The 25,368-nt window shown below is 42.6% G+C and overlaps 1 protein-coding gene across 4 annotated transcripts in view; it reads right to left on the bottom strand.

Annotated features, from left to right (window-relative positions):
- Positions 1–4,504: 4,504 nt before the first annotated feature.
- The window catches only part of LOC5569135 (ecdysone-inducible protein E75), a 240,102-nt gene continuing 219,238 nt past the window's right edge, over positions 4,505–25,368 (bottom strand). For all 4 annotated transcript variants that reach the window (XM_021848454.1, XM_021848455.1, XM_001652693.3 and 1 more), the window contains 2 exons: positions 18,258–18,493; positions 4,505–8,787 (listed from right to left, as the gene is read on the bottom strand). In XM_021848454.1, the coding sequence (XP_021704146.1) occupies positions 6,619–8,787; positions 18,258–18,493 (2,405 nt within the window). In that variant the 3' untranslated portion in view covers positions 4,505–6,618. The remainder of the gene's footprint in view (positions 8,788–18,257; positions 18,494–25,368) is intronic.

The following is a 25,368-nucleotide window of genomic DNA, read 5'->3' as shown; positions in this document are numbered from 1 at the left end:
AGGAATCGATACTCATCCAACGGTGGGAGGGAGTTGAATGATTCGATTCCGAAAGTTACCGCTGATGCAAATTTTTGCCAATCGATATTCCTAGTGAGGTCAAAAGGAACCTGAATTGACTGTTCTGACCTTTCACAATTATTTCTGATGGACGTTATTATGGGTAAGTGATCACTACCATGGGGATCATCGATGACCTTCCACATGCAATCGAATGATAGTGAACTTGAACCCAAAGACAGGTCAATGCGGCTTTCTTTGCCGTCGGATGAAATACGTGTCACTTCACCTGTGTTCAAAATGTTCAAATTGAAATCGTCGCATAAGTCATAGAAAATAGCCGCTCTACAATCGTCATAAGATTCGCCCCATCCAGTACCATGTGAGTTCATATCACCCAGTATTAAAACTGGGGATGAGAGCATGGAGACTGCATTCCATAGATGACGGCGGTTTATTGAAACTCTTGGAGGAATATAAACAGAAGCTACGCAAAGATCTTTACCCTTTACGTTTATTTGGCAAGCAACGATTCCTATGCCTGGATGGGTCGGGATTGGGATTCTGTAGAATGTATGGCACTTTTTGATCCCTAAAAGTACTCCCCCGTAATTATCATCTCGATCCTGGCGTATAATGTTAAAATCGTAGAAGTTAAGATCATCTTCAGAAGAAAGCCATGTTTCACAAAGTGCAAATATTTCACAATCGGAATTGTGAAGCAAAAACTTAAATGTGTCTAGTTTAGGTTTTAGACTATGACAGTTCCACTGTAGCACAGTGATCATATCTTGTACCTCACTCGATGAATTATCCATCGAAAGATATGATCGAAGCAAGGAGGGGCCACAAGATAGTCAATTCCCTGAGATACTCTTCTATTGCGGGGCGAAAAAGGTCGAGTATGCCTCTGAATGAGTCTGAAACTCCGAGGGCATCACATATGCGATCCACAAGGGCCGTAAAAGTTATCAGTCCTCGCTTGGCCCGGGGGGTTTTCGAGGAAGAGCGAGGGACTTCAGTAGCTTTTTTCTTGCTATCTTGTCTAGAGCTTCTTTTTGAAGTATATTTAATCGGTGGAAGCGGGGGCGGCAAATCTTTGCTACAGCACGGAACGGATGCATCAAAGACCTGTTGCTTCGGCATTTTCAAATTTGCCCCACCTCCTTTGGAATTAGGCAAACTTTTGAGGGAAGATTTCAATACCTTACGGCGCAGTCCCGGAGAAGATGGAGACTTTCTTTTTCCGGGTGCGTGTACCTCCGAAGAATCCCCCCCATCGGTTTCGTCGTCGTACGCTTCGTCGGAAGACAACTCTTGAAAAGAGTTACCAACTGGGATGGCTGATGAAGACTCTTTTGCTGGCGGATTTAAAGATTTCACCATATCCGCATACGTCTTCTTGGAGCGCTTCACAATGGAGCGACTCTCATTTTGAATGCGCCTTTTGTATGCCGGGCATTTCTGCAAGTCATGCAGATCCTTGCTACAGTAGCAGCATTTTTCAGCTTCCTTTGTGCAAGCATCTTCTAAGTGAGCTTGGTTGCATTTGCCACAACGGGGCTTGTTGTCGCAAAAGCTAGCACTGTGACCAAGTTGCTTACAGTTGGTACAATTGAATACCTTCGGCACGTAAAGGCGCACTGGGTAAAAAACACTATCAATGCAAACAAATTTTGGGAGGACGGAACCAGGAAAAGTCACTCGAAACGAGGCTGACGGCGAAAACACTTTCTTATTTCCTTCCATGGAAACTGATTGCAATTGTTTGCAATCCAGTATAGCCACATCAGGAATTGACCGGTTATCAAAAACGCCTTTGCCAGTCTTTATGTCTTCGCATGTCAGACTCGCGTCAACGATTTTCCCTTCCACCTCTACCTCTCGTGCAGAAATGTAGACGTAATATTCCACAGTAAAAGCCTCATGCTGAGCAATCTCATTTGCTGCTTTGTAACTAGGTGCAGTTACACGCAGCTTGGATTGTTTTACTTGATGAATAACGGTCCCAGGATATTTACGCGTCAGCTCTCTTGAGATCGAGAGCACATTCAAAATCTTACTTTTGCGCCGGAAATAGACAACCCAAGGCCCTGCCGAAGATGGTTGATAAAACCGCGTTCTAGCAACAAGATCTTTAGGAGGCGTATCGCCTCCATCCGATTCGTCCATGCGGGAAAACTTTCAACCGCAACCAAATAAACAAAACAAAAAAAATAAGTAAAAAAAAAACCAAAAAAATATGTGAAAAGAAAAAAAAACTTAACTAATCAATGGGCTACTATGTACACACCTCCCCTATACGGGCAGAATAGAAAAAAAAAATCAAGAAAAAAAAAATTACCGATCAGTGGACTATTTTGTACCGTACTCCCCTATTCGGTCGAAACAATCGAACCGGGAGAGAGACAGAAAAGAAGTGAAAACAAGCTTGACCTCAACACTGTTTATTCGGAGATGTGATAGCAATTCAATGGATATGGAATTGGTATACAAATTTATACTTATCCGTTTACGTTCGATGTACAGCAGGAGAACGTTCACGCACCGTCAGGGATGAGAAAAGTACTGGAGCAAACATTTACCGCCTCTACATTTACATCTTTCTACACGACCATCAAAATCCAAAGCAAACCATGACGGTTCAAAACAAAAAAATGTCACGGCTCTTCAAAAATGTAATCTTCTTCTTCCTAACGTTTTTCAACCCCGAATGCGAAATGACTCGAGCACAGTGGTGACATGATATTTGCGGTTTTCGGGGTTTTGCATTTTTGCTCGATAAAGGCAGTATGAAATTGAACTTGTTTATATGTATCGTAACGGAATGATTGTGGTCTTTCTGTTAGAGCTGATAGATTTCAATTAGTTGAAAACACAAGCAAAATATTAGCGATTGAATGATTTAACACTTTTTTCAATCATTCAGCTTGGAATGGCTGCCCGAAAATGGTCATAGTGGAGAGACAAAAACAGTCAAGCAGTGTGTGAACCGTTGGCAGCGCAACGCCTGATGGTATTGATGCTGCTGCTGCTTTGTGTTTTGGTGGAATGGCAGAATCGATGAACTGTGGTGAATTGTGGTCACAGTTCCCAAGACTGCGCACCGTAGGTAGCAGAGTGACTTCTGCTTTGATGTTGCTCTCGGTGCGGGGGAAAAAAATCAATCACTTAGAGCTGGTTGTGATGACTTTTTTTTATTGCGGTGGAACGATACTAGTTACACTAATTCGCTTCCTTCGCAAAGCGCGATCGCCTAAGCACAAATATTGCACTAAACTAGTCGTACTTGGAACTATTACGAAACTACTGAACCAAAAACCCACGGGGGAGAAAGGTCAAAAAGTACTTTGCAAAAGTGCCGTGCGATGAGACCGGGAATCAGTCAACCGACTCGTACAAGCGCTAAGCAAGGAATGATCAAGCACATGATTGGACAAAGCTAAAAGTTATCACCACTGTGGGATAGAGGAGGATCTTCTCTCAATCGTAGAATTGTTAAATAAAACCCATTAATATTTTCAGTTAAAACAAGCTACACACTTGATTACCAATGGCTTTTTAAGTGAGATTATAAATTATGCGAGAACTATTGGCGGTTTTTTGGCAAAAAAAAACTCTAGAAGAAATTATGTTCCATTGTGTGCAGTTAATGCTCCTACAAATTCAAGATTCAATAATTTAGCGCAAATCCCTCGGCAATTATTGGTGATTACGTTCATTTAAGGGCACAATTGTTTTACTTCAGATATGTTGGAAATGTTAACTTAAAATCCTTTATTGAAAATTTCGTTTGACATTTTCAAAACGTATGATCACAAAATTAAATTTATCAAACATATTTTTAATTGCTTTGTTTTTTTTTTTAATTTTATAAACTATCATCAAAGGTTTACAAATGGTATAGAAGTTGAACATATGACTTTGAAAGACATTTTAAAATTTCTTTATTATTTAAATTTTCTGGACTTCTGCCACCAGATTAACTGATACATATACTAAAAAAAAATTAAACTTAGTTCTGATCAATTGCATCAAGGTGAACAAAAACTTGTATAAGAATATACTTGGCATGGCAAATGAATTCTGAAACAGAATGGGATTGAAAGAACATCAATGTCCTTGTGCATTTAGCCAACATTGGATGGCATTGTGCTTCCCCACGCAATGTACAATGTTCAGCGAGGTGAGTTTTTGGAGTTGAGGAGTCTAAGTTCAACCGTTTCAGTTCCCAATCAACTCGACTTCCGAAAACCATCTACCCAACCATGAAGACAACGACCTTTATACGAAGACCTGCCACCAGAGTTGCGAGCGAAGAGGACACCGACAAAATGGGCACTTTCTTTCCCGTTCCAAATGACAACGATCAGCATTTTTTTTTTTCATATTAATTGCAACAATGAAGCAATATTTAATACTTTATTTCATTCAATCATTCCTCAATTCAACTGTTGTTTCATTTTTTTTTTTGTGATTTTTTTCTTCATTACCTGTGTTCTTGGTTCTCTCAATCTATCCGTAGTTTTGTTTTCTACATATGTTTGTGTTTTTTTCTGTTCTGCTCTGATTTGCTCCGGGTTTTGTTTTCCGTCTCAATGACAGCGTTTACTCATTATTATCGTTTTGCGTTGTGTTTCATCCATGTAGTGTGTTATAGGGGGTTCGGTTTTGGGTTTTTGTCGATACAATTAAATATGAATTTGGGGATATTTTTTTGCTCTTTTTTTGTTTTGGATTTTTCTCATTCGCTTTCTTGCTCATGTATTGTATTTTTTTATCTCAATTTCAATTGATTTTTTTTTGTTTTCATTCTCTTTATTCTCTTTTTCAATGTTATACAGCTATAATCCTAAACCTAGAAACTTTTTTCCTTATACATGTAGTGTTTTCTTTCTGTTTTTTCCTTATTACTGTTGCACATGTTTTGACGATTTGTTTGTCTGTTTTTTCGTGTATCTTGTTATTATCCATTTTGATCGCATTCACGCTGCTCGTTCGTTCATCTTCAGTAGAAGTATAGATTTGATAAAACACTCCTTGTTTGCATACGGCCCCGTGCATTCATCCAAAAATTTCAAACTTAATTCATTTCTTGTATGTTTTCTTCCTTTTTCTTCTTATAAAACATTGATTCTTATGCTTTAGTTTTGATAAAGGATTTTGCTTTCATAAAAATAATAATAATAGGTGATACGAAAAAACTAACTCTCTCAATTAAAATGGTTTTTATTTTAAATTAAAACTTGGTCTCGTGTGTATGTGTTTTTTTGTTTTTAACCTTAACGATTTTGCTTTTGATTAGCTATTTACAAAAGTTTTGGAAAACATAAAGGACACTTAATAAAGAATAATAAGAATGTTAATAAGCAAATGTTTCAATAAATAAAAATCTGCACGTTTAATTAAAAAGAGGATAATAGTCTAATTACACTATTTACAATGTTCAGCTTGATTTTTGTTTCCAAAGCGGCGACTCAAGGTCATCGTTTGGCTTTTTTTTTCTCTTTTCTGTACTTTTAATTAAAAGTAGATTGCAAACATCTGCTCGACTCTCATCTGTGTGAAACTAAAATTAGAACGGATTGATAATTTCATGCTTCCTTTGTGTTGGTTTCGGTTTTTTTTTAAAGTACGGTTTTGTTGCTTGCTTTTCCCCTTATCAGGCTATATAATCCCTTCCGCTTAAAAACAATTTCTGATCTCACTTTCAAGTTAATCTTCAGCTCCTGCTTTCTAGTTTTGATCCTCTCATGCATGCATGCGACACGTTTTCCCCTTCAAGTGGGATCGCGTTTGGTAAAAATTTGGAATTCCTTTGTCACGACTATTTACAGCGCAAAACACAAACTTGCAAACTCTCGCGTTCCTTCCTAGATATCGTATCAAAGTGTGAATGCTATGCAGCTTTCAAATCTACTCTCTGTCTTTCCTAGATGTGTGCCTGATAGGTTTTCCTTGATAAATTCATCGATTGGTTCATCTCCCGCTACGTTGCCTGTCTGAGTACTCTGATTGAATTCAACCATGATTTATGTCAGTGTGTTTCCTCCCTAACCACTAAAAACGCAATGTCTTCCTGTTTGGCTTGTTTTTTCGATGATTATTAACATCTCATATGCACACACGAACATGCATCTCATCGCACAGTTTTCGCTCGGAAATAATCTTCGGGAGGGAATCTGATTGTTGCTCCTGGCCAGCCAGCCGGCCAGCTCGCTCTTCCTTAAACCACTCCTCAGATGGCGCAGCCCGCGCGCTTTGCCACGTGCCCCCTCTCATCTGGTGGAAGGAGGTAAAATAGAGATCCTCGTTTGTTTCATTTTTTTTTAGGTTTTAGGTTTGCTTAGTAAAATATCAATGCTCTTCTTAGTGATTTGCACACGATGGGTCCTTCCGCCTGAGGGGAGCGTGGGGCGCGCGTCCGCTTTCTGATTTATAAAATTCTAAATCCGTACCGCCTAGCAATAGTCACTACTCTTACTATGTTAAACTTTGTACAGTTGTGTAAACTGATCTGCCTCTTTAAACGGCTTGTTTTGTTTAGTAGTAGTTCATTTTTGTCGATCACTTAGTAGTAGTAGTAGTTTTTGTTGTTGTAATGGTGGTGGGCGTGGCTTACGCTTCCAATAGCACCTTATGGATGGTGGCTGTGGAGGACGAGGAGGTTGATTGGTGGCGAGCTGGGGAAGGCGAGGGGGATTTTTTCGACAGGTTGAGGGGGGCATCGGTGGTGCCGGAGGAAGTGGAACCGCCAGCGATGTCCACTTGAAGCTCGATGAGGCGAGGGGAGGGAGAGGGTGCCGTCACCACGGACTGAGGGGAGCCAATGGATCCGGTGGTTGTGCTGCTGGCTTGTTGGGCCATGACGGCCACCGGTGGGGAGATCGATGTCGAATGTGGTGACTGGAAGTAGCGGATGCTAGTACTGCTGCTGGCAGTACTGGAAGAGGAGGAAGTATCGGCACTTCCGGTGGAATTGAGCGATGGAGAAGGAGTTTGCTGGCGGGTGGTGGTGATAACGCTTGTCGGCCCACTCTGCCACCTGCTGCTGCTGCTATTGGCTGAGAATGGACAACCACTGCCGGAGGAGGATGAGTTACTGCTACTGCTACTGCTGGAGGTCAGTGGCGAGACCGATGAGGATCGTGGGCTGCAAACTAGGAGACCACTCCGGTACGAACTCTGCGCTTCGGGATGGTGCTGAGATTGCTGCGACTCTCGCATGATGTAGTTGTGGATGATGTCGGAACGTTTCATCTGTTCCGGAGTCATCGTGGGTTGCTCCATGAGGGATTTGGCCAACACCGAATGGGTGCTGGATAGGGAAGACGACTGATGATGGCTAGCGGGAGGAGTTCCCGAGTGGTGATGATGATGGTGGTGGTGAAGGCTTTGGTGTGGTGACTGATTCAACGGTCGGGTTAAATGCATATGAAGCTGCGAAAGGGGTTGCTGCGGAGGTGATTGACCCATACTGCTGCTGTGTGACGATACCACCGAAGATGGCGAAGAGCTGGACGATGGTTTCGGCGAATGTGATGACAGAGTGATTGTAGAGGACGACGAACTTGGAGCAGGCTCGGCTTCACTTTCCCTGTGACGCATTGCACGGAATTTCTTGTGCGGTTTGTAGGCTTCGTCCATCAGGCTGTTGGTATCGTACAGGGGAGGTGCCTGCAAGACCCGCTTCAGCACGGGCATGTTTTCCACGATGTGACGCTTGTCGTCCGATTGATCCTCTAGGGAAGATCGCGGACTTGAGCAAGAAGACGATCCACTGCTGACTGGTTTGTGGTCGTGTTTTTCGTTTCCAGATTCGATACCGGAATCGGTGGGTGAGTCTAGTTTCCGGTACCGGACGTGATGTGTTCCAACCGATCGGATAACCGGTGTGATGGTCAATCCGTTCTGTGCGAGATGGGCCGTACCACCAATGATGTCATCTTCTGCCGACGAACCGCTGCTCGCCCGATGGCGGATAGGGCATTGACCGGACAGGGTAGCGGCCAGCAGAGGCGCCGAAGCGCTCAACGAGGAAGGAATATGCGAGTAGTCCGAGGTTGTTTCCGCCGACTCGGTACTGGATACCGAGCTCATCGGACTCTTGGCTACATCCTCGACATTATTGCCGTCGCAGCTCCACGTGTTCGAGCTGGGACTCTTTGCGAGATCTTCTTCAGCGTTCCACATGTGCTGCCGTAGGAGTTCTTTATGCTCCGTTCGGAACACTACCAGCTTCTCCGTGTGCAACGTGCTGAGCGTACGCAGATCCGGTAGTGTTCGCAGCAGTTCCTGCATGAACTCTGGCTTATCGGGCCGGTTTTGCGATACGATCGACTGCAGGCAAGCCTTCAGCTTGGAGTACATGCGTTCGATCAACTCCACATTCCGCAGTCCCGGTCGGTCGGGCGTGATCAACACAATGGCACAGAACAGACCGATTTCCGCGTCCGTCAGATTCATCGAGTTCATTCGTTCGGCAAAGTTGAACGTCGAATCGACCAGGAAACGTGCGTTGGCACCGTTCTGAATCGTATCGCGGCGCATCACCTGCCCATTCAGGCAGATGATCGAGTTGATCTGCGAGTCGAACATGCAAATCAGACGCACGAACAGCGCATCGAACAGGCCGGCCTTCAGCAGGGTGAACTTATCGTCCTGGGTCAGCATCTGGAAGCCGGGGATCATACCGGCAAAGTCAATCACGCCACGAATTACATGCGCGAAGCGTTGGCTGAACTCCTGCTCTGATTGTAGCTCCGGCGCTGGGTTCAGTGGGCATGCCTGGAAAGGGAACAAAGGACAAAAAATTCGTTAGTATATTTCGTCTGAGAAGCAAAAAAACGCGGAACCACGGTTCATCGCCACGCGTCGCCGTCTTTCAATGGTGGAAAAAAGCGCGCGCACACGCCATGATACTCGCCTACGCAAATCGCACGCGGAAGCATTTTCAAACGCTTCCTCAAACAGGCCAGCTGTGGGCAATCAATCTAGTACTCCACGTGCCTCCCTTTGTACCCGCGAAAGGGGTTGTAATCAAAGTAGGCATTTGAGATTGATAACTGCGAATGACGTTCTTGGATGGAAAGCTCACCGGAGGAACTCACGAACTCTTCTGATTCTGAATGCGAAAGGGGAAAATGAGTGCATCGAGCGTTGCTCCTGCTCGCGTTTTGCGCTCGTTGGTCAGGGCTGGGCTGGGATTGGGAAAAATGCTTCCTCATCCTGACCTTGAAAAATTATTGATATACGTTCGTTCGTTCGTATGAGCTTTGGACGTGGGTTTGAGTACATGTGTATGTGTGAATGTGAGGTGTATTCTATTCGCAAAACTATTTTCAGACATGCCAAGGCCATCACCGACGTCGTTGTCGTCGTCGTCGTCGGACAGTTGATAAAACATTCAGAATCAATTCCTCCTCCCATTCTATCCCATTCTAGTTTGACCACAAAAGTTGTTCTCGAGAAGCTGCCTGCCAGAAGCGCGCTGAGCTTGACCTTTATCTGGAGGGTACGGAACCGTTGCTGCGCGGTTCTTGTTGTGGCTTCAAGCGAATGGACGTTCTTTTTTTTTTATTTGTCAAGGCACTCTTTGTTGTTGTTTCGCGTGTGTGACGACGTTGATTAATTATCAACACGAGGCGCAGGGTTGGGTTGCTGCGATGTGAGCGCTCGTGAGCACGCACGCAATTCGACGACGGTTGCTTTACTTTTTTGGGTTTTCAGAATGCTACCACACAATTCAGCACAGCCTACCTCGATGGTGATGGTGGTGGTGGTATGAGCGAATGAGTGAATGATCCCCCCATTCCGATGGTAGTGGTGGATCGATATGACGTCGTCCTCGCGCACGTAGGCAGCGCGCTTGGCATCAGCAAAACGAGCAAACGTTCTTGTCTTCTTATTGCCGCTGCGGCAGAGGTTTGCTTTGCGCTCACATAGAAGCAGGCAGCCAGCGCTATAACATACCGCGCCAAGGTCGACGAACTGGGTTCAAGGTTTCGGCAACAGCAGCAGCAGCAGCAGCGGTAGAAGCGTATCGGCGTTTGGCTTCCCTGCTTGCTCGTATTGCTGCTTTTATTTTTTCGGAGCTCATCTCTTATTGGAGCGCTTCTTCTCCTCGAGCAGACGACTTCTTATAATTTATTTGGCCTCAAACCTGTCTGCAGTCGAGCGGAGCGGCGATGCGAACGTCGGGGAAGCTAATAAACTAGAAACGCGCGAAATGATTACCATGCGGAGATGGAAGAGACTTCGTGCAGGTCTGCTTCTCGGAAGGACAATGAACTTGGGAAGTTGGTTCGCAATTTGGAAGTGGAGCTTGGTGAGATTGATTGCTAATTAAAACGTTTCCACAATTTTCGTTTCGTTTTCGATTCAAACCATAAGTTGCTGAATGCTTTTGCCATTTGGATGAGCTTTATTAAGGACAAAAAGCAAAATTTTAGCAAAAACAACTAATGACTAGCATACCTTGGTTTTGGCTAAATTTTTAGCTTTTTTTGCATTTTTCTGAACAATTCAACAAACCGAGTTGAAATTTCAGCGAAATATGCTTAAATTTCAGCAAAAAAAATACTGATTCTAGCGAAACAATATTGGTGTGTGTCAATGACCAAGAATTAGTTGAGCTTTTCAAAATTAGGCATTTTTTTTCTAATTGAGCTTGATTGTCAATCGTCAACCGCCTAAAATAAGACGAAATCAGCTACCATCGAAGCAAGTGTCGCCATACCGTAGCCAAAATAAGCTAAAAGCAAGCAATCTAATTGCTACGACGACATTCGATCGATCGATGACCGATCATGAACCCCCTCCTCTCGGTACGCGAACTTCAAGTTGACATTCACCGTCACTCGATATAATAACCCGAACCTAACCTAGCCCAGCCTCTGATTGTTGCCTTTTTACCCCCGTCACAATATGGCCGCATCCAGGTGTAGTGTTGGTTGGTGTGCATATTTGTCGTTCGCTCGCTCATCGGCAGGCAGGCAGCCGCACTAGTCATTCAACGTGCAGCTCAAGGTCCTATAACCGTATATTCTAGCTCGCTAAATTTATTTCCGCATTATCTGCCTGCTATTTGTGTGCACGGGAATGTGCTGCCTGCCGCTTCTGCTGTGTATTTGTGTCCGCTAGATTATAGAGCAATAAAAACGGCAGCAAAACACTTGCAATCGACGCAAATCACAGCAAGCGGCACCCGCACGTGGAGGCAATCTGTAATACAACAGTAAACGTGTGCGGCGCTTGGCTTAGTAGGTAGTCAACGAACGCAAGGTAGGCCATGACGCGTGTTCGATTCGAACGCGTTTTATCGGCAAGGCACCCTTCGATTGCGAGTTTCGGCGATGCAACAAAACATCGACTTCCGTACTGGCCGCGAAAATGCCGAGAACGTAGATTTTGTTGTTCGAGTCTCTCCGCTCTGTTGCTATACCCTACTCGTCTTCAAGGTCAATAACGACGACTACTACTGACTGGATGGACTGTGACGACGGCAGCGGCAACGGTGTGTATTACTACTGCCTCTGTAGTGGAGGAGCGTGTAAACTAAGTCGCTCAGCTCAGCTCGTACACCGACCGAGATACATATCTGTGGAGTGGTAGTGGCAAAAAAAAATGGCACGGGCGCATTCTGATACGAGGAAATGACGACAACGGCGTCAAGCTTATTCGCGCGAAAGATGGCCTTGAAAATATGTTTTTTTTATTTTTGCAAATGGCGACGGCGGCGGCGGCGGCGACGGCGCCCTTGGAAACCGGCTAAACTGCACCGGAAATCGAAACTCTGTACAGTGTCTTACCGATTTTGGCAACAAGGCTCGACTTTTATGTTGCCAAATTCGGGAATTTTGAAATGCTTGTGTTTTTATCATTCTAATCTCTAAAAGTATCAGAAAATGCATGGCAATTAATACGAATGATGTGAAAAATGTCTGGGAGCCTTCTTCAGTTCAGCTTTTGATTTGAAAGGAGAAACATGTACTGATTATATGCGCCATCTGAAAAGCACACTTCTCGAAAACTTATTCAAATAGTCTCAAATCAGAAAAGTGAACAAACTTACTTTATCGATCGTACGTGTTTCGCAGGCGGAATTCTACACGTTCCGCTCTGAATCAACTCGATTTTTCACTTTTAAAACGTTTAATTTCCGGATTTACAAAACGACGAAAGGAAGATTTTCAACTTTCGCAACCTAACCACTACTTTCGACTTAACCACGAATCAAAACAAAACACTACTTGAGCCGATTTTACACTGGTAGAAAAACGTCGAAAGTAACTGAATAAAACGGCTTATCATTTTCTTATAATTATTTTTGTGGAAAATAATAGAAACTACCTAGTTTTTGACCGCGAGCTGAGTGTATGCAAAATTTGAGCGATGTACACGGCAAAAAAATGTTAAAATGGTGATTCATTTTAAAACAGTTTTAGAAGACAGGTTGTGATTTTTCCTAATTAATTTTCTCAAAACCGTATAAAAGTTACTTACGTCGATTTGAAAAAGTAATCGAGACTTGTTCTACACAGCAGAAGCGTGGTATTACTTTCAGTGGCCATTTGCGACTGTTCTAGAGCGCAAATGTGCTTTAAAACCAGACCATATCAAAACTAGCAGATTATGAATACAGGTTCGGTTGAGGATCCTTTCGGGTGGGTTTATTTTAGAGATTTTTTGAACATAGAGTGCAATTTTGGTGACCACACGTCTTAACGATCAACGCTCCGTCATCGTAATCATCGTCATCATCGAAACTTCAAAAGTAGTTTTTCTGTTCAAAACTGAAAATTATTCGATGAAAATGTTGCGGTTGGAGAATTGAATACAGTGAACACATTCTCTAGTAAATTTTCTTGATTTTGAACGAAAAAACTGCTTTTGAAAATTCCGAAATTGATGACGGATCCTGCCCCCTTAATAATGAAGAAGGTTCTAAGTGGAAAAAAGTGGAAGTTTCTCTAAATAACTTCTTACTATCAATGTTATCACGGTTGAAATGTAATGTCAACTTTTTTGTCAAGACTGGCACCGCCATGCACCCAGAAATAGAGTTAATGACGAGTTCTTATCAAGCATTATGCTCATTTGCTGAGATTCGGGAAAAATCAAGCTGAGAGTTGGAGGGGCTTTCCTGAGCCGAGTGGTTAGAGTCTGCAGCTACAAAGCAAAGCCATGCTGAAGGCGTAGGTTCGATTCCCGGTCGGTCCAGAGTTTTTTCGTAATGGAAATTTTCTTGACTTCCCTGGGCGTACTTGCCATACGATATATGCATGCAAAAATGGCAACTTTTGGCATAGAAACTTCTTGGTTAATAACTCTGGAAGTGCTCATTGGAACTAAGCTGAGAAGCAGGCCCTGTCTCAGTGAGGATGTAATGTCAAGAAGAAGAAGAAGAAGAAGAAGGATTAGAAGATATTTCTTGAAACAAAAAAACATGTTATAGATGAAATAATGTGTGAAGAGCAACGCGAGGAGTTATATTCAAACTGAAAGTTATTGAAAATTTTGCTGCCGAAATTTCAAATTTCATTCATTTCATTGCGTTTCATTTTTCAAGATTTATTTATTAGACTTTTTTTACGAACTCGTCAAGAAATTGCTTGCAAAATCTATATTGTGCATATGAATTTACTCAAGGATTTCACCATTTGATGCTTCTGGTAGAAATACAATCGCTACATGTATCCCTAATATTTTGATTTGATTTCTGTAAGATTCTGTAACATCCGTAAAAATGAAAACGGATAGCAAAAAAAATGTAGCTTAGATGCGGAGTCAGTGGAAAAAAAATTGTAGTACAGGTCGGACTCGATTATCCGGAGTATCGATTTTTTTTCACTCCGGATAATCGAATCACTGAGAAAAAAAAAATGAAATCTTCGATAAAAGAACATAAATATTATCTTTTTTTGTTGTTTTATTTATATGATGCGGTGGTGTAACCTGAAACTATTTCTAGGAATAGTAAATAGTAAAGACCCCTTACAAGAAAAAAAAAATTTTTTTTTGACCGGCATACACAAAAACCACTTTTTAAACCCCCCTGTTCTTAAATATTTTCAAAACTGCAAAACCATTCATGTTGTATATTGCAATACCCAGGGTGTCTACTCGTTTACCGAAATGAAATTCCCTGATATTTCCAGGTTTTTCCCGGTTTCACTAAAAAAAGAATCCAGGTTCAAGAAATACTCTAATTTTATATGTTTAAAGCAAACTAATGACAAATTTTGAAGTGTTTTTTATTTAATAGCTACTTATACGCCTTTAAACACTATTTAAAGCATGCTGAAGCTATTCCAATATCCAATACCACAATATAAAGGTGCTAACGATACTAAAGCTTAAGTTTTATTCAAACGAATTGTATTTTCCAATGATGATATCTTTTATTTTGTTTATAAGAGCTCTGTGAAAAGAACGGAACTTTCAAGTACATCAGTATGCTTCTTCTTGAAAGTATTTTTAGTACATATTATTTACTGTTCATTTCCATTGGTCGTTTAAATAACTAAGACAGCTTCATGGGCGCAAAAGTAAAACTTTATTTGGATTTGTGGCAATAAATACTAAGGTAACCGATTTATTAGCAAATAATCATACAGTTCTACCCTGCGAAAAATCCAAATTCTTTAAAATATCTCAAACTGAATCAATTGTTAGTGATTATCTGCTACATATTTAAGTAGATATATATCCATTTAAAGTTATTTAAATAATCCATAAAACTATTGGCTCCCGGGTCCATTTTTTCAACACGTATTATCAAGCCCCTGGGTAATCGCATTTGACCACATAACATTTAACTGTGGCAATTTTATTTAATAAATGATGAACTTTTGCATTGAGGATCTTTTTAAAACTTTTTTTTTGTCGTGACATTATGACGACATATCAGCAAATCTGGTCTATGTAAGTAAAGGACAAACTTTCATTGATGTATTACGACGACATTATGAGAGAGATGGACTGATATCTTTATTTGAGATTTTCATTCTCCAAGAATTTTCGTAAGGAATTCTTCCAAAAAAATTGTTTTGGATGTTTCGAAATAAAACCAGGATTTTCTCCAAAATATATTACAAAAAATACCTCAGGGCTTCCATTAAAAACTCCTCCATATATTATTTCAGATATTTTTTGAAAAAAGCCCTTAGTCCTCTAGGATTTTATCTGATGATTCTCCACTCAGTTTTTCTAGAACATCCTCCAAGATTCCCGTTTAAAACATGTTGTAATATTCAATCAGAGACTTGTCCAGATGTCCCCAAGGATTTTTTTTTTTTGATCTTGACTACAATTTTTTCTGAGGATACCTTCAGGAATCACTCCAGAGATTGCTTCTAAGATGTCTTAAGAAATTCCATTAATTACATAAATGGAACATAAATTCCATTAACATTACAGAATCCTTGAAAAAGGTCCAATAAGGGCCGGAACGTTGGATAACGAAAACATATAGTTGTTTTTGATTAATTCAGTAGACTGAGCTGCCAATTTCAACCCAATCCAATACAATCGAACAACCAGTTTAAGAAATTCCTCCATTAATTCTAAGAAATTTCTCAAGGATGTTTTGAAAACTGTTTTTAAGCATTCTTCGAGGAGTTTCCTCTAAGGAAATTTTCCAGGAAGCTGTAAAATTGCTGAGAAAAATTCGTGACGTATTCCTAAAGTAAGTTTTAGGTTTCCTTCTGTTACAGTTACTTATGTAATTTCTTAGGTCACCTTTGATTTTCAGGAATACTCAATCTTGAAGAATCTCTTAGTAGGTTTCCAAGATTATTGCTACGATAATTGAGAAAAAAAAGAAATAAAAAAACATAAGATCTTTCAGAATATTGTGAAGGAACTCCTGGAAAAAGAGGACGAAATTCCTAAAAAATTGTGTTGGAATAATTATTCCTATAATCGGAGGAATTCATAAAAATATGCTGTAGTGTTAACTGGTGTGGAACCTTAAACTAACTTTTCAATATCCCATGGGGATTTTTTGAGAAATTCATTGAAAAATGTTTGGATGACCGCTCCATTAATCCTTGGACGAAATGCTGGAGAAATTCCTATAACAAAATCTAAAGCTACTTAATAATAAAACACAGGTCGAATTTAAGCAATTATTTGAAATGTTCTTAATAGATTCACTCGAATAACCTCTCGAGGAACTTTTGGAGCTATTCTTTGGAATAACCGTAGATAAAATGGCGTTGAAATTCTTGTCGGCTTTTCTTGTAAAATAAATCTGGGGGAAACTTTGGATATCTCTTAGATTAACAACTGTAGAATTCGGTTAGTCTTTGTTCAAAGTACTCCCTGAGAAAATTACTAGAGGTAATAACGTAAAAATGCTCAAGGATTTCTTGAAGCAGGAGTAGAGGAACTTCTTGCAGAATTTCTAATAAAATCTCTGGAGAAACCACAAGGATAATTCCTGAAGCTGTTCTCGAGAAATATAAGAAGACTATTTTGGTTTAAATAGAGACATCACCTTTTCAAAAATAGACTTTTTAGAGACTTGCATAAAAATGGTTAGTATCTATAAAAACCCTGCTACCAGCTCTAGATATGTACGTCAGTTCTTTACTGAAGAAATATAGAGACATTGAAAACATCAATCATGGGTTGGTAAGTTGATACAATTTCATACTCGAAAGGATCCTCACTCAGGATCAAAACAGCTCATACAGTGTTTTGAGAGCGGCGCAGCCGAATTTTTTTTCGAATGAAGAGAGTTTTCTGGCAAATAATGATAGCTCTGGGTTATGACCCAAAAATCCTTTGCGTGAACATCATGAATCTCTGCCTCAAAATAATTTCCCCGATAGTGATCGAAATTCCCTGAGAATTCTAGGGTTTTTCCAGGTTGAATAAAATTCCCTGATAATTCCAGGTTTTCCAGGTTTTTCCAGGTAGTAGACACCCTGAATACCAAATTATCTCAGATTTATGCATAAAAATTGAAAAACAAGAACATCAAAAATCAAATTCCGGATAATCGAGTCTGAAATTCCGGAGATTCGAATCCCGGATAATCGAGTCCCCGGATAATCGAGTCCGACTTGTAATCATTTATGTTTTCTGCTTTTTAATTTTAGAGGTGTCTAAAGTATGCATCCAAATATTCTTCTATACCACTCTTCAATTATCGCAAGGATGTGTTTAGTAAAACTTAGTAAAACTGTTGAAGAAGCGTCAATCTGGTCTAGATCGCTAGAGATGATTTCCAAATGTCTGTATTTGATAAATGCGACAAGATGAATAATCATATAAATGTTAACAATGTCCAAAGAATTTTGAGCATGGGCTTTTTACTCACCCTTAGAATTATTTTAAAGAAGTTTTTCAATGACTACTTCAAAACCTTTTCTCAACAATTTGCCCAAATTGTCAACTAGTGTTATGAACAAACTTTCTCGATGTTTTCTTTAATAACTGTTACTGAAATTCCTTCAGAAATACCCAAAAGAAATCATTCATCAATTATTCAATTGAATCTTCTACGGATTAACTAATCAATGATCACGAGATAATTTGTAGACATTTTGAGGATCTTCAAACCGCCACACATAATCCAATTTGTATGTTAATTACAAGCACAATAATAACAAAACATTAACGATCAACACAGTAAAGCTAATCATCTTAACATTTGCAGCATTTACTGTTGATTACTATCCTATTCCACCAAATTATTATGCCTTTTAAACAATGTAGCATTTATTTTTACAGCTTGCCTGCTTTATGTCAATTCCCCTTTGATATATGCGCGTTTTACTTATAAATACATTCAATGGTCACCAACATTTTCATTTTGACTTATTTTTACTTTGTTCTTACTCACAATATTAGGTTTCAGTGCTTAATTATCAATTGAAAATATTTTTCCATGTGTTGCCAAAATCGGGAAGAAAATGTTGCCAAAAACGGGTGTTGCCAAAATCGGGAAGGCACTGTATTCGAATTTCGGGGAACGACATTGCGTGGCGATTTACATGGCGATAGATCGTTGAATTTGCTTTATGGCTTTTCAAAAGACACTCAATCTTAACGATTATTGGCGCTCTCAGATCTACTTTATGTGCGATTCAAATTTGAACGGTTAAACGTTCTTTGTGTGAAAACTATGTAAATTATTGTTGAACAGATTAATCATAGGAATGTTTAATGCTCATTGTGAAAGCGTCGCTAATCGTTAAACTAGTTGCCTTTCGAAAACCTGTCAGAATCTCCAAATCCCAACTTACCAAAGTAGGCATCGAGTAGGTAGGGCAGTCGCGAGCACGTTGCCGCATCGAAGTGACCTTCTCACGCGTGAACTCACACGTGTCCATGTGCGCTCGGAGGACGGCCGCCAGCAGACGGGGCTGATCGTCCAGCTCGGTGGCCAGTGCCCGCTGGTTCCCTCGGTTCTGCGTGCTTTGCTGCATGGCCGCCAGGATGCGGGCCTTTTCGCGCTTCGGCACACGACCGAATCTGACCGCTGTAATGAGAACAGAATGAAGTAAAACGTTAAAATAGTGCATTGGAAGTTTTAGGTGACAGCTGGTGACCCATTTCCCACGAGCCCAAGCAAAATATCAAATGTCGATCGTTAAACAACCTGATCGATCGCAGTAGACCATGAATCCTCAAGTCAGCCAGCCCTGACCGTCAACCACATGACTCATTCAGAAATCATAAAAAAAAACCGTCGCTTTTAACAACCGCACACAACAAGGAAGCCCATGGCGGCAGCCTCGGCACATGGACAGCGTAAAGTGGTGAAAGGGTTAACCCTGCTCATTTTTTTCCGCCATAGCCGAGACTTTGGTTCTTCCGAATCAGGTCGGAAGCGTCCTCCAGAACAACGAGCTCGATTTGAATGCAGGCGCGCTCGCACAAGCACACAGCAAGCGGTGCGCGATCGAGAAGTGAAGGATGTCGGCGGCCTGGCCTTCCATTGAACATGAATCGACCGAAACGAAAAGGTGTCGTGGCCTGCTGCCAGTTCAAAAAAGCACGAGACGAGAAGAGACAGACGGCAACACAAAAAAGCGACCACGAGGTCGTTTTCATGGTACTCTTTATAACCTAGTTAAGTCAGTCAGTTCCGTGTCAATCCGCATCGCGAGCGAAAGCCCACCGAATGACCTACTTGAAAGCGAACGTGAGTCGATACAAGGTGCCGTGCCGACGTAGGTTGAACGACCCCTCCATTGAACACGGAAGACGATCCGAAGAGTCCCCGAAAAATCGAAAGCGCACTCTGGTTTAATGACCTTCTCGCGGTTGCTTTTCACTTTTTTTTTTGCGTCGGACGGTCGATGGAATTTTTGGCCACCTCGTTAGCTGCTGCACTAGCTCAGCGCCAGGTGCATGTCTGGGAAGGGGGGAGGGGTCTTGAAATTCACTTTCTTTTATCAGGGAGACGGCGCGAGCCCCTCTCTTTAATCGTGCGAAACAGGGTGCAAGTGGAAAGTGAAAAGATAGTAGCCCAAAATAAGCCAACCGTCATCGGCGGAGGAAGAACAGCGTGAGAGAAAGAGGGAGAAAGGAGGAAAGCCGAAGATAAATAAAGGAAAAGTGTGTTACTTTCACACGACGCCGCGCCGCGATCACGCTCAGCTGATGCGCTCGGCTCGAGCGAAACTCATGAGAAAACGATCGAAAACAAGACGCAGAAGACGGTTCAAATTCGGAACTTGTGCGCGATGCGAGGTGCGTACCACCACCGGAAGAGAAGGGGGTCGCAGCGTCGCAGTCGTCGTCATCGGTCGAATTGATGCGAAGAGAAATGGGGCTATGTGATTAATGGAGAAATTACAAACACCGATCGAAGAAAGAAAAGAAAGGAGGAAAAGCTAAAATACAAACAGATTTGGCCTTTATTTTGACTGCGCGCACGTTTAGAAGGTCTCTCGAGCAGCAGGCGGCGTCTGAACCATTGATCAAGGTGTACGATGCGCTGTGCAGAAGCAGTGAACCGAAGGTGAGAGTGGCTTGCTGCGTTTCCGCGTGTTTCACTTTCGTCCCGGCGAAACGCTTGTAGAATAGTAGGCTACGCACATGGGGCGTGCAAAAAAAAAAGCCGAGCAGCAGTGCGTACGGAAGTGGAGCAGAGGGAAAACCGGGGCAACGCCGTGACGTGTTTCTGCAGTGGAAACTTTTTTTTTGTAGCAAATTAAAGATCTTGTCTGGAATCCAGTTTGCGCACGAGACATATTTGAAAATCCTCTGAGAGGTGTTGGAATGGATTGTGACCAAATTTGCAGTTTCTTTGGATATGAGAAATACAGTCAACTCTTCATAACTAGATATTGGAGGGATCATCGAGATAGGGAAGTAACGAGTTATAGATCACAAAATTAGGGTAACCATCAAGGTAGCCATGAAAGTCAACTTTCATTTTGGTTTTGTAACTCTAGACCGAGCTATAGATTATCGAGTTATGGAAAATGTTTGAAAAATTATATTACTAATGAAAAAGGGGTATGTTACATAGAAATTATCTGTTATTTTATCAATTATAAACAATATTTAGCAAGACTTTCTAAAAGAAAGAACTCAGGTTGAAAATACTGGATCTCTGCGCAAAAATAAACTCTGAAATCCAGACGAAAATTGCTGAAATTCCAGCGCAAATAGCTGAAATTCATGCTGTTCTTCAGCAAAGTTTTCCCCAACTTAATCTAATTGTTTTGCTAAAACAATCAACTTCGCAAAATATCGCTGATTGCGCTCAATGGGTACACACAATTCCAAACCCAACCTTTCCAATTGGCGGCGGTCGCTTTCTCTGCGTTTCCACCGTCGGAGCAGCGAGCGAGTGAGCGTGTGAGTGAGTGAGTGAGTGAGTGATGGTTGCTCTCCTTTGCTCACCCGGTAAAAGCCCTCGCCCCGTCCCCGTGGAAGAACTGGTATTGGGTGGGAAGCGTGCTGGCCGTTGGCAGTTGGGAGGCAGAATCAAGGTCAAAGATCACAATTATTTCGCACACTAACGAGAGGTCAAGTGCTGGGTCGATGGATTGTGGGTGGCAGCAAGAAGGCATCCATTTGCCGTGTCACTCACGCGTTTTTTTTTTTGGGTGGAAGGATTGGTGGGAATGTGGGATGGGAAGCAGTTGCTTTCCCTAATCTGGATGATAATGATAATAGAATAAGTAAGTTGTAGATGGAAAAGTTCTCTTCAACGTACGTGCATTGTGGTAGGAGACAACTCCCTTGAGGATGCCCTTCAAAATTGGTAGTTCTTCGCTCATGATGCGTATGTTTGCTGCAACTTGTAGATCTCTTTACGTCAAAAATTGGAACTTTTTCTTTGGTACTGTTTTCACTGCTATTTCTTTGCTTTTACTCTGTTTAAAATTATGTATATATCAAACTAGATGTAGGTACACCTTTTCGCGTGCGGAATATTTCTGTATCAAACTAGTGCACTCTGAACAGGATCAAGTCGTCGTTTTTTGCAATCTTGTGCTTTTCATATTGTTTCACTTGGAAATTGATTTTCACCGTCGTCATACACGTCAAATTGCGTTTCCAATTCCGATCCATCCAGCAGAAGAGCGCGCGGCAACAGCGATGAAGGAGCGAGATTTATGCGGCACACTCTCTAGTCACAGTAGCCCATGCCAGTCAGTCAGTCAGCCAACCAAAGCAACCCAACCAGCAGCACACTTTCACTAGCCCGCCGTGTGCGCTGCCGAAGCCTACTTGTGTTTTCACTGCTCTGCTTTTTCCTCGTGCACTCTCTCTTCGAGCGCTGGTTGTTGTATCTTTCTTTTTTTCACTACGTGGGTCGGCTTTTCCCAGCTTGTTTTCATTTGTAACTTCACTAATCACAGTATTAGCACCTGGAGACACGTTTTCGCTTCAATATAGCTTATAGATTGCTCTTCAGGAGATTCGATTGCCTTATCTATCAGGGCAAATTGACGGTTACCCATACGTCACGGATTGAGATCACACGTTAACACTCTTCCACTTCTAACGCCCCAAAAACTCCCGATTGTGCACCGAGTTTTTGGCTCCGAAATTTGTACCCTTGAAAATGTGCTTCCTGATGTCCTTGACGGCGAGAAGCACACTACGCGGTGGAGAGATCGACCGATCGAGATCGCGATACGCGATCACGTTTCCACAACTTCGATCAACTTGCAAGCGCACTACTATCCACCGGAGGAGTGACTGCTAAAATGCGACCACCGACATCAACGGACTAACTGTAAAGCTTTGGCTTGCCTCCTCCTGAACACCCAAAGAGCCCTCCTCGATGATGCCGATGCTCAGCACTCGCACTCCCCGCTCACTACACTGCTACACAGAGAAACATGGCCTGCTGCGCTCTCGAGTACGATATACAACATCACGGAAAAGCCCCAAGCAACAACTGAAAAGCTCACGCTCCTCCACGCCATTGTGTTGAAGACGGGGAACTCACTTTATCCAAGGAAGACATCGACCACCGTTGAAGCCATTCAACGAATCCACTGACCCTGGAACCAATGTCGAACGTCGCTCGCTTGCTTGGTGCTTGGCGCTTACCGCTGCCGAAGTAGATCAGGAAGATTGCTGAAGTGCTAGTCACTCACGTGCTCTCAATCATTACCAACACTCACAGCTCGACGGACGGCGCGCACACATTTTTGCGCATCTGGAGTCTTTGCCTTTGCTTGGCGGTGGCGAGAGTGTCGTCGTCGTCGTCGTCGTCGTCGTCGTTATAGTTGGCCTTGAACTTATCCGATTTTGAATGTTACCATCGGCAACCACCATTAGGAACACACGTATATGCTGCGCACATGTATATTCGGTGGCCGAGTGGTTTATTTTTACACACTCGCATATACCGGGGTGGGTTGCCTGCCTTTTTACCTTGACGTGTTCTTGATTGGAAGTTTTTATTTTCCGGTACAGGCATTTTCCTCCGAACGATTCCATAGATTCATCATTGAACCATTTGTGCCTTCGCTTTGACACCGTTTGACCCCTTGAACCGGAAATTACGAAGTTGCTGCGATGAGCGTGTGATAACAGTCATCCCAGCCCGCCTACGCAGCATTATCTTTGCGTTCGAAGCAGGCTGTGAAATTCGCGTTACGTTCTGACAAAACAGTGACCCACCCTCCTCCGGATTCCAAGCGTAGATAGAGATAGGCACAGAAACAGTATCAGCAAGTGGGAGAGATTGCAACGACAGCACGAATGACGAGACGAGATGTAGACGCGAGACGGGAAGAAGAATGATGGAGGTGAATAGAAGGGAAAAAAAAAACGCTGTCCTTGACTCGTGATAACCTTGATTCACCCCCTATATTTATTTCATGTTTGCGCTCGCTTTGCTTCTCTTTTCTATGTACTAACCGTCCGTCAAAGCAGGCGCACGGTCTGCTGGTTTGGCGGTGGAAAAGCTCGCTCTCGTGAGTGCCTCGACTTGACAGCACACAGCACGCTACGCCGATTGCAGAAATTATGGCAAACGAACTCACAGCACGTAAGCTCCATCCGTTGGTGAGCTTTTCGCTTCGGTTGAAGCTTGCCTCGCACGTTTCGAGCTCGAAGCGCTAGCATAAGGTCGCCCGTTCGAGCTCGAATGGTTGAACTTTGATGGCGAATGCTGCTGCTGCCGCCGCGGTGCGGTTGTACACTTCATCATACTTCACGGTTCGGTGGAAGTAGAACGTTCTACTCGGTTGAACTCCGGTCGATGCTCGACCCGGGTGGCGCGCGCAAACGGCGAGGAACCGCAGAGTTCGATGACTTCGCTAGTGGTGATGTGCCGAAATGAGGTTGCCATTGGGAGCGGGGTTGCTCTTCGCTTGCTTTGTCGGTTGCTAACGCGGAAAACCGGGGCTGCAGAGTTCTCATGATTCGAAGGTTTTTGACTTTTGCTCTTGCTTTTTGGAATGGGTTTTTATGTCGAAAATTGGATGCCATTTTCTCATGGATGGAATCGTTACATGATTTATAGGTAAGTTCGACGAGCATTGCCCCGGTTACGACACCGCTCGTACCTCGCATGAATACCCAATACCCAATGGGACCGTCGTGTGAGTGTGAAAAGGGGATCCGGTTCGGAAAAAGTGGGCCATAAATTTCGACTTCCAGCCCCGCCGTCGAACTCGCAAATCACATTCAGCCCAGAGGGGCAGTAGGCTGTTTTTTCCGTCTTCAATTTTGGAAAGTCTCCAAGCTCACGAAACTCCCCTCTGCCGGCGCGAAGTGCACGGGTAATTGGTGGGAGCCAAGTGAAATTGTGTCTATGACCTCAGCAGGCGATAGTTTGCTCGCAGCCTGCTTTGCCACTTTCAATTTCACTATCGAATTCAAATATCTCTCCGCTGCCGCGCAGCTCTTGGGCGCTCCTCATGCCACGTGAACGGGGCGGAGATTTTTACATAAACGTCATCGAAAGAGTTCACTCACCTCGACTCGACTGGGGGGCTGTCTGAAGGCACCATTTCGAAACGAAATCGAAATTGGTTACTTTCACCATCGTCGGCGTCGTCGTCGTCGTGCGCAAACGGCTCGCCAAAGCTATGCGAGACCACGACGCAACGACTTGCACGAAGGGGGGGTTTGATTGGAAGGTGTTTTCTCCCCGGAGGGAGGGGGGGGGCTCTGCCGGACTCTATGCCGAGCGTGTTCCGGAATCGTCGTCATGATCCAAACTGGAGCAATGAAAGTGAAGAGTGGTAACAAACTGATCGGCGGGAAATTAGTGCCTACTGCGATCGGTTTTCATTTACCATAAGTGTGGGAAAATCACAATAGGCTCCTAAAGCCCTGTCTCAATTTTATTACCAAACGCTTAAGTTTAGGGCAGAAACACATGTTTACTCAATTTTTAAATGATTTTCATTGGTTTAAGTACAAAAAACATTTTTTTTATGATTTTTGAGATTTTCTCACACCCTTTGGCTTAAACTCGAATTTTGGGTATATTTTGTTTTCCGTGTCCCTTCCGAAATGTCAGATAGGAACAACCCCAGTGTTAAAACTATATGCCCTGTGGCATTTTTGTCGAAAAAGTGAATGTCAAACAAGATCACATGTGTCAAGGTTGATATTTGGAACCATTTTTAAAATTGAAGTTAAAAAATGATACAGCCGTTATTTGAGCGGGAAAACTTGCTAAAGTAGTTGCAAGAACATGCTCTTTCGTATTATTGAATAAAAACGAGAACTCATTAAACATTTTAGGACCCAATTGGACGTTCAGTATTTTTTGCTGATTATTAGCTATAATTTGCGGTTCCAGGTCATTTGGCCGAACGCCATTTGGCCGAATGCCGTTTGGCCGAACGCCATTTGGCCGAAAAGGTCATTTGGCCGAATGCCATTTGGCCGAATGCCGTTTGGCCGAATGCCGTTTGGCCG

This window comes from Aedes aegypti, chromosome 3, assembly GCF_002204515.2.
Source record: "Aedes aegypti strain LVP_AGWG chromosome 3, AaegL5.0 Primary Assembly, whole genome shotgun sequence".
NCBI classification, from domain to species: domain Eukaryota; kingdom Metazoa; phylum Arthropoda; class Insecta; order Diptera; family Culicidae; genus Aedes; species Aedes aegypti.
This window is presented reverse-complemented; position numbering and strand designations above follow the sequence as displayed.